The sequence below is a fragment of the Dendrobium catenatum genome, unplaced genomic scaffold (genome assembly GCF_001605985.2).
Source record: "Dendrobium catenatum unplaced genomic scaffold, ASM160598v2 fragScaff_scaffold_621, whole genome shotgun sequence".
In the NCBI taxonomy this organism is placed as follows: Eukaryota; Viridiplantae; Streptophyta; class Magnoliopsida; order Asparagales; family Orchidaceae; genus Dendrobium; species Dendrobium catenatum.
In genome coordinates, this window is record NW_021319083.1 from 19538544 (window position 1) to 19548617 (window position 10074).

Sequence of the window (10074 nt, forward strand, 5' to 3'; positions counted from 1 at the left end):
ATATTAATTATTTTTATACATCATAACATAAGGATTTCACCTTTCTTTATAAAGAACGATTCGGGTTACTAAAAATAGAATAAATTCTAAAAAAATGACATTAATGAAATAATATGTAAATATTGGATATCTTTTAGGGGTTTTCTATATCAATGACCTTACCGGCCGTAAAAGTTAACTTATTTGAGGCAACTTTTTCATTGTTTTGCTTTTAAGACCGTTATCATATGTTTATATAGCTATTGCCTTCCTATTATTAAATAAAAAATAAAAAAATGGCTTTTAACAACGAGATTTGCTAGAACGTGGCACTCATAAGAAAGTTATTTGAAAAAAAAAATCATTTTATAATGCGCATAGTAGCTTTATAAAAATCTATTTTTAGCACAGCAACCCTGCAATTACTTTTACAAATAGACATAATCATCCCAAATAAACCCTAAAATTATGCAACACTTTTTCATCATAAGACAAAAATTAGACCCCACAACAACTTAACACACTAGTCATACCTAATCAACATCACCAATAGAATAACTCAAATTCACATAAGAAGAAAAGTATAGATGCTTAATTAAAAAAAAAAAAAAGAGAGAGAGAGACAAGGATGACCCACATCCAACCTAGCTTCCATGAACAAGTGCAAAAGTTACCATGGGGACTAATTGTTTAATTATCATTCCACATCAAGTTGACAAAGTGTAGGAATTTGATTTGCCCATAGAATTTTTAAAAGCAAGCAAGGAATCCATTGAATGGAGTTCAAAGAAGGAAGAAGTCATCTTTCTTAACATCTTTTTATAAAAATACAACACAAAGATGAACTAGATGTCTAAAAGTCTTTGAAGGTTCACACATGCACATCTGAGAACTAACGGACTTTCTTACCTTTTTTAGTTATCGCTATCAACGGCCACTACCAGTAATCGTCGCTAGAATCTTCCATCCCCTATTGAGATCTAACATTGTTGTTGGATTTGTAACAGTTCACAGATGTACATCTAAATTTTTGAATACGTACAATGAGAATCTGTAAATTGTGAGAATTGTTTTATCTTTTATTCTATAGTGGATTAGTGCAAGTGGCTCAGGCTACATGAATTTTATCTTTACTGGATTTTCCACGTAAAAATTTTATGATATATTACAACTTTTTCTATGTATGTTAGATTTGATTCAAAGGCTAAGATATAAAAAACCAACTCTGCTGACACAATTTTTTTTAGTACGTAGCAATGTTGATTACGTGCCCTAAATGCACTTCATAATATGTTATTTAAAGTATTAAATATAATTTTGATTTTAAGGTTATATTATGTTTTGTATTTAAGAATAATTAGAATGGCCTGATGAACAGTGATATTTGGATTATTTCAAAATAATAAAAATGATAAAGATAAATAGCTAAAGTTATTATATTTCTTCAATGTTGAGTAGTCTTGATAGCTTTTGATTGTAACATAAATTAATAAAATTTAATTTTTAAAATATTTGTTATATGTATTTAAACCACTTTAAAAAAAAATTGCTACTACCACTTGGATTTCTTTTGTAGTTCCTCAGTGTTCATAAAACCCTAATTAAAGATCATAGCTATCTTTTCATTACAAACATGACCTCTCTTCAACTTCTTTCAAATTGTCCCTATTAAGTATTATGTGATATCATTTGTTTTGCATTAAATTGGATGTACACAACATATTGAAGGCCTTCTATTATTCATAATATTGTGTTGGCTATTACCCTTTAGGCCTTCGTTTTTTTTAATTATTTTAAATTATTGCACCTATTTTTTATTAATTGACTGAGGTTAATGCAGCATAAAATTTCATTATCATATTTTTTTTAAAAAAAATGAATGCACTAACCTTATTAATTTATTTTTATTTCATTTACTTGATGTAAAAAAAATCTATATTCGAATTTAAAGGTCTTTCAAAAAAAAAAAAAAAAAACTAGGCCAGTTTACCTTATATTGCTCATGCTTACTGTATAAAATAAGCATAAAAGATTCCACATCACTCACAGGCTTTATAAGCCATATTCAGTGTCTATGTTTATAATAGCCCAGAATTCTGGCCCAGCCCAGCAAGTGAATTGGGCTTGTCGATAGATTTATCGACTGTAGTTTTGTTTCTAGCAAACTTTCGAGCCGTTCTCCTGATTTGACGCTACTTGATGCATCACCACTCATAATATGTGTAAGCCGTGTCTCAAGCTTTCCAGCCATTTTAAGTCTCAAGCTTTATCCCTCCTCTCTTTCTCTCTCTCTCTCTTATTTCCCCCCCTCTTAGGGCTGCAAGCGAACCAAGCGTTCGACGAGCTACTCGATGCTCGGTTCGATTAAGGCTTGTTTGTGATCGTTTAACTAACTAAACAAACAAACTTGAACAACATTTTAAATACTCGATCCTTAAATAAACAAGCTTGAACACTAATGTGTTCGGTTCATTTATGTTCACGAACAACATCATTTGAAGTTCGTGAAAAAGCTCGACATTAAGCTCGATAAAAGCTCGAATGTAAAGAAATGCAACATGTAAGATTCATTTAAGAATATATTCATATAAATTAATCATATTTTTATTTTAAATAGATAACTACTTTTATTATAAATTTAATTTTTTGAACAAAAGACATTTCACATTTGTTTATGTTTGCTAGATTGTTTGTTTAAGATGTTCATGAACAAATCTAATGTTTGTTAATTTGTTGATCAATATATTGTTTGTTAAATATGTTCATGAACATAGCTCGTTAAGGCTTGCTTTTTTAAAGCTCGATAATCATTAAACGAACCAAACATAAACACCCTTAATTAATTAAACGAACCAAATATGAACACAAATAATAAAGCTCGAAAATCAAACATGAACCGAACTTGAACAAGCTAATGATAAACGAACTCAAACATGAACACTCGCATACTCGGCTCAACTCGGTTCGTTTGTTGCCCTACCCTCTCTTCTCTCCTGGCCAAACAAAGAAAGTGGGTGAAATAGGTGGTGGTAAAGATTTTAATGAATTTTTTTTTTTTCTAACTCATCCTCGTTGTGCTCTCTCATTTTCTCAAAATTCAAGAGCTAGGTGCCGCAACACCCTCAACCCACCCACTTAGTCAAAATTTTTTTTTTATATTAATTCATTCATAAAGTTTAGATTATTATAATAAATTACCTTTGTTTGGTCCTAGATTATTCATGACGGTATAGAGTTATAAAGTTTAACGTCTTGATTTTGTACGAAGATTCTACACACAATCAGATAAAAGAGAGGGGTGTATCATGCATAAAAGACACTAGAATTTTGACATGGAAACCCTTTAAAAAGGTGAAAAACCACGGGGTCTAGCCCAGTTTGAATGAATCTACTAGTGTTTGTAGTTGATTACAAATAAGGCCTTTTCGATCTTGGTTTGATATAGCAAATATATATCAAATAGAGTGCATTATATGGTGGAAGTTGAAAGAATTAGCACTGACAAATTTGTTTAGTCGGCAGGTGATGGAGATAAAAAATAAAGTAGCTAGGTGATGATGGTCAGAATGACTGTAGTCGGCGGGGTCGGAATAACCATATTCAGGTGATAGTGGTTGGAAGGATCATAGTTTGCGGGCGACGAATGTCTAAAGATCGTAGTCAGGTGAAGGTAGTCGGAAGGACAATAGTATGATGATAGAGGTCGAAAAGACATTAGACGAGCAAAGGTGGTCAGAATGACTATAATTGGGTGACATATGTTGGAAGGACTGTAATCGTATAGAGTGATGATTTTAAGTTAACATCAGTTTGAGTTTGAATTTAACTAATTAAATAACTTCGAACTAAGTTTTATGATCCTAAGTTAGCATGTAAGCCACTCATTTATTAAGAAAAAAAAAGATTTTAATTCAAGGAGTTGTGCTGAAGTAATAAAAATAAGAAAATAAAGAAAAAAATAATAATTAATCATCCGAGATAAAGAAGAATGAGATAAATTTTAAATATTTTTAATAAAATATTTACAAAATATATACCTCTATTTCTCATCTTATAACACAACATTTGCATTTTGTCTATTAAAAAATTAGAGGATAACATACGTCACATCATAAAATTTTTATGTATTTATATATCTAACATCTAAATTTTTGTTTTCATTTATGCCAATTTAGTGTCTAAACAAACATCAAAATATATACATAAAAATATATTTTTTACTTCAAATAAATTAATATTAGTATTATTCCTCATGAAAATTAGATATTTAAATGTCATATAAATAAATATAAAAATTAGATATATATTTACAAAAATCCCCTATTTTTTTTATTAGACAAAAGACAATAACATATTGTGCAAAACTATATGGGATACTTCATAAATATGTTTTTTTTAATAGAATTTAAGAAATTAATGTGATGTATCTTTTCATGTTTAATTGTTAGGATATTTGATCTCCAATTATAAGGACATTATTTGTAACTAAAGATACACTACTAAATAATTTCAACAGAGTCATATCTCATAATTTTTCTTTCTTTGAATTTTTTACATAAAAATGCTGATATTTCTTATAACTTCTCTTATATCTATATGTATCAAATCTTCATACAAAATAAAAATATTACATAGTCGCTCTTTCATCATGAATATTTCAGACATGAAACAACTTTTTTTTTCTAAGGCTAGAAGTATATAAATTCCTCTTTGATTTTTTATTTTACATGTAAGATATGAAAAATATATAATTTTGTTTTTATTATATATTATTGATATATCATCAAAAAATTATCTTGATCGGGCACGAATCTTGAGGCAAAGTTGAATCAGAAACTTCCAAAATTAATTTCGGGACCATCCAAACTCCAATTTCAGCAAACTTATAAGCGAACTAAACATCTTGAAAAGACAAACTTAACGACACCAAATTTGATCCAATATGAGCCCAAATGGGTCCAAATCAAGGGTCTGAAGCAAGTTTGGGAGCTTCAAAGCATAAGTGATTTCCAAATGTGACAAGCTTATAGTCGAATCGAGGAACTAGATGAAACAAATCCAACGAGCCCAAGATCGCTAAATTATGACATCATTAAGACACCCAAATGCGTGATAAACAGTCCATGATCAAGGGAATCGATATCAGTCGTCCATCTGAAACACTCTCAATCTACCATTGATCTTCTTAATATTTACTAATCATGTCACTCTAAAAAAACTATAAATAAACCCTCACCCCGCATTCTTCACAAACAGAAAAGGAAAGGAGAAAGAAGAGGAAGAAGAAAAAGAAATCTAGATCTCTCTTGTCACCAACCTCTTTCTCGACCACCGTCAGACCACAGTCAAACCACCAACCGTCGCCAGACTTCTACCCAACCATCAACCTTCGACGGACTTCTATTTAGATATCAATTGTCGTCGGACTTCGGCCTGACCTCTAACAAGTGTCGGGCTTTTGCCCGGCCACTAGCCATCGCCAAACCAACGGCCACCTGGCTACGAGTCATTGTCGGACCTCCACCCGGCCACCAGTCGTCACCAAACCTCCGCCCGGCCTCCGACTAACTCTAGACTTTCACCCGGCCACCAACTGACATCAAACTTTCACCTAGCCACCCATCAACATCGGACTTTCTCTTGGTCGTCAACTGACGCTGGATTTTCACGTGGTTACCAACTGAAACTGGACTTTCTCTCGATCATCGACTATAGCAGGGCGTTGACATGGTTGTTGATTTGACATCAAATTTCTGCCCAACTCTCCAAACTTTTGTAATTTCATCTTCCTCAAGTTTTTAGAGGGGACAATCTTTGTAACTCATTAAAATACTAGTGAAATCATTTCAATTTGGCGTGATTCCATAATTTTACATTTTTTCTACGGTTTTCCACGTAAAAACTCTCATGTTTTTGAGTTTTTTTTTTTTTTGTGCTTTAGATATCCATACAACGCTAAGATGAAAAATATTCTCACTCTACTTCCACATATATTTTAGCCCGCAATAATTATATAGGACAAACATAGCGAGCAACAATGCAAGCGATCAATAATAGCGATCGCCAACTATTAGCACTTCATAATGTCTAAGCTTGTTTTGATTTTAAAAGAAATGACAAATTTTTATTTACTATTTTTTAAGAATAACTTGGTTTATTTTCATGAATAAAAATATCTAAAATACAAACAAAAAATAATTGCATGATGATCAACTAAAGCAATTTTTTTAAGAAAGTTGTTTCAAATATATTGAAGGTTTGCTTTATTTTTGAAACCACAATCACAATTATATTTATTACTTTCAAAAAAATTCTATCCTATGAATTTATTTTTTACAGCAACTTTAAAAAATTTATTTTTTCCCCCAAAAATTTTACAATCGCTTAAAAAAAATTGTAGGATTGCCAAAGCAAACCTTCAATATAGTTGAGATCAATTAACTACTATTTTAAGCGCAACAAGCAATGCAAAAACCCTAATAAAAAAAGTTTAATATGCAAGAATCCGGGGTCCAATGTGTAATGTGAACATGCCTTATTTTCTTACTTTGCTAATGATATTTTATTGTTGCTAATCTAAAAGAAGCCATCTGCCAAATAATGCGACGGCCAATGTCAATCATCATGCAAATACAAATAATCATAAACTGGAAACCGATAAAAATAGAGTTTATTATTATTATTATTATTATTAGAGGGGTTTATATGCATTTCATATTTTTATACATAATATCTAAATTTATATATTAAATAATAATGTTAGTAGACTATATTTTAAAAAATTAATCTCTCTCTCTCTCTCTTATTATAATTGATATATCATATAAAAATTATATTGATCCTGCACAAATCTGGATGCAAAAATCAAACCGAAAACTTCAAAAATTAAACTTGGGATCACCTGAACTCCAATTTCAGCAAACTTATAGTCAAACTGAGCGTCTCGGAAATACGAACCCAACAACACCAAATTCGACTCAATCCGAGCCCAAATAGGTCTAAATCAAGGATCTGAAGCACTGTTGGAAAGTTCGTATCACAATTTGTGTTACCAAACGATCTTTAAACTTGATTAGTTTATAGTCGAATCGAGCCGCTTGACGAGACGAATCCAACGAGCCCAAGATCGCCGAATTCAGAAATCATTAAGACCTTCAAATATTTGATAAACGATCCACGATAGAAGGATTCAATATCGGCCGGTCATCTGAACCACTCCGTATTTGCCTCTGATCTCTCATCTATTTATGGGTCATGCCACTCCAAAAAATCTATAAATAGACCCCTCATTTCACTTGAAAGGGGACCGAAGCAAGAAGAGAAGAAGTTAGAAGAGAAGGAAGAGAATGAAGAAGCTCCTCATCGATCACCACCGGACCACCTCCTAACGTTGTTGCTCCGCCAGACCACCACTTGAGGCACTTACCTCCGCTGAACCACCACTTGAGGCCCTCACCTTAGCCGGACCACCGCCTGACGCCATTGCTCCGTCGGACCACCATTTGAGTCCCGGATTTCTGTCGGGCCACCACTTGACGCCGAGAGTTCTCCTGAAGTACCACCCTTCTACTATGATCTTTTAGACCCCGGTCTCCTGCCGACTACGATCCTTCTGACCTCCGTCGCCTACTATGGTCCTTCCGACCTCCATCAACAGACAACGGTCTTTCTGATCCCGGTCTCCTGCCAACTACGATCTTTCGGACCTCTGTCTCCTGCCGACTACGATCCTTCCGACCTCCATCACCAGACAACGGTCTTTCCGACCTCTATCCTATTGATTAGGGTTGTGCCAACCAAACAAACACATCTATGTTGATTATTACTCCCACCATGTAATGCACTTTATATGATGTACATTTGTGACATCAAGCCAATGCCTTCTCCTAAGGAAGGACCTCATTTGTAATCGACTACAAATACTAGTGAATTCATTCAAACTGGGCCAGCCCCCGTGATTTCCCCCGTTTCCAAGGGCTTCTATGTAAAAACTCTGGTGTCTCTTATAAGCACTTCACCCTCTCTCTTATCTGATTGTGTGCTGGATCTTCATACAACGTTAAGACGTTAAACTATATATTTCTCCACCGCCACGAATACTCCAGGAAACAACAATAATATAAAATTTACATGCATAACACTCAAAATTATATTTTTAATATATTTAACACCTAATACATAGATTGCCGACATCCATGGTGATCATTGGCAAGCATTGCACATCGCTAGCCACCCTCACATTCCATTAAGCTCCATCGCTACTTTCGCATACCAGTGATTTCGTTACCACCTTTACACGAAAGTCTAGATGCCCTAATTTGAGGCCTTTTGACGATAGAAGCTCCATCTCAATAAGATCTTATCATGACTTCCTCACTCCGACAAAATCCATCATGACTTCTTACTTCTTATTCGTTCCTTGATTCAATGAGGTCCGTGACGACTTTTCTCTTCTCCTTTATTGTCGTAGTCATTTTATTAATTCATTAAAAATATGCTATATTATGCAAATAATGAGTAGATATTAAATATCTAAAATAAGAAATTTTGAGTGCTATGAATGTAGTATTATCCTATTAAAAAAAAACACAAACAAACAAAACATCCAACTCATCATCGAATCCCTTCCATCTAAAAAGTCAACAACCATCCGCGTGAGAAATTATTTTGTGGGGAGAACGAATGCAAAACTTAATCACAAGATCAATCAGAATGCATCATATCAACAATATCAAACAGTACCAAACCATAATACTGAACAAAATATTTAATCCATCCGCGTTGCGTGCGTCTTAAGCGCAAACATACCAAAAAAACGCCTTATTACTTAACAACAAATTCCTTACAACCTTTCATTCCAGACGTCCAGTCCAAACTACTGACTTTACAGCCCCCCTCCTCCCTTCTTCCTCGCTGTACACCAAAAGAAAGAAAAAAATCCCCCAATCCACCAGTCTCTCTTCATCTCCCTCCACCAATCCCATGGCCGACAAGCATCAGATCAATCAAGAAGATTATTTGCCATCAGCCACCATCCATCCAACTACCCCCACCCAACGTCGGCGTTCCTCCTACCACAACCTCCAAAATCACCGCTTTTCTCTGTACCTCTGCGGTATCCTCGCCGCCGCCGTCCTCCTCGCCGGCCTGATCATCCTGATCCTAGCCTTCACAGCCTTCAAAATAAAAGACCCTCAATTAACCATGAACTCCCTCCACATCGACCGCCCCCTCGTCCCCGGCCTCGTCCCCTCCCTCACCAGCCCCTTTTCTCTCAACGCCACTCTCACCGCCGATATCTCCATCAAGAATCCCAACGCCGCGTCCTTCAGGTTTCGGAACAGCACCACCAATTTCTACTACGGAGGGGAGATCGTCGGCGTGGCTTACGCGCCGGAAGGGAGGGTGAGGGCGCGGCGGACGCTGCGGATGAATGTGACGGTGGATGTGTTGGCGGATAGGGTTGTGATGGAGACGAATGCGACGGGCGTGGTGTTGGGGAAAGGTCGGGTGAATATAACGAGCTTTACGGATGTCTCTGGGCGGTTTGATTTGCTTGGGGTTTATAAGAGGGATCTTGATATTTTGCTTAATTGTAGCTTTACGATAGGATTTTGGGAGGGTGGTTTTGTAAATAAGGTTTGTCAGGGTAACGTTTTGTAAACTTTTTGGATTTATAAAATGTGGCTGTTGTGGCTGATTTGTTTGTGGAGGTAATTTGTAAATAGAAATTGGAGGTGCCAAAACGGGTCGATAAGTCGAGTTTGAATTGAATTTGAGTTGACCTGAGTCTAAACTGGTCAACTCGAAACTAACCCATTTTTGCAAACGGGTCAGGTGTTTCAACCTGGTTTTGACCCGCGAACAAGTTTCATTCAAAAATGGGCAAGTGCGATGGCAGGCGAGGCCAGCGCGGGCTGAGGTTGTGCCGGTGCGAGATCAACTTCTGTTATAATTTATTTCAAGATATTCAAACATTAAAAGTTTCTCAACTACAATTTGTGGTTACAATGAGATTCTTAGGTTTCATTTGGAACAGCTTTTAGTAACTATTTTTCATTAATTTCAAAAAAAAAAAATATACTAAATTTTTTT

General features: G+C 34.9%; 1 protein-coding gene across 1 annotated transcript; it reads left to right on the forward strand.

Moving 5' to 3' along the window:
• The first annotated feature begins 8774 nt into the window (after nucleotides 1-8774).
• On the forward strand, nucleotides 8775-9687 carry LOC110115056. Its single transcript, XM_020848174.2, has one exon. The coding sequence runs from the start codon at nucleotides 8962-8964 to the stop codon at nucleotides 9640-9642; it is 681 nt and encodes a 226-aa protein (XP_020703833.1). The 5' UTR covers nucleotides 8775-8961; the 3' UTR covers nucleotides 9643-9687.
• Nucleotides 9688-10074: the final 387 nt, after the last annotated feature.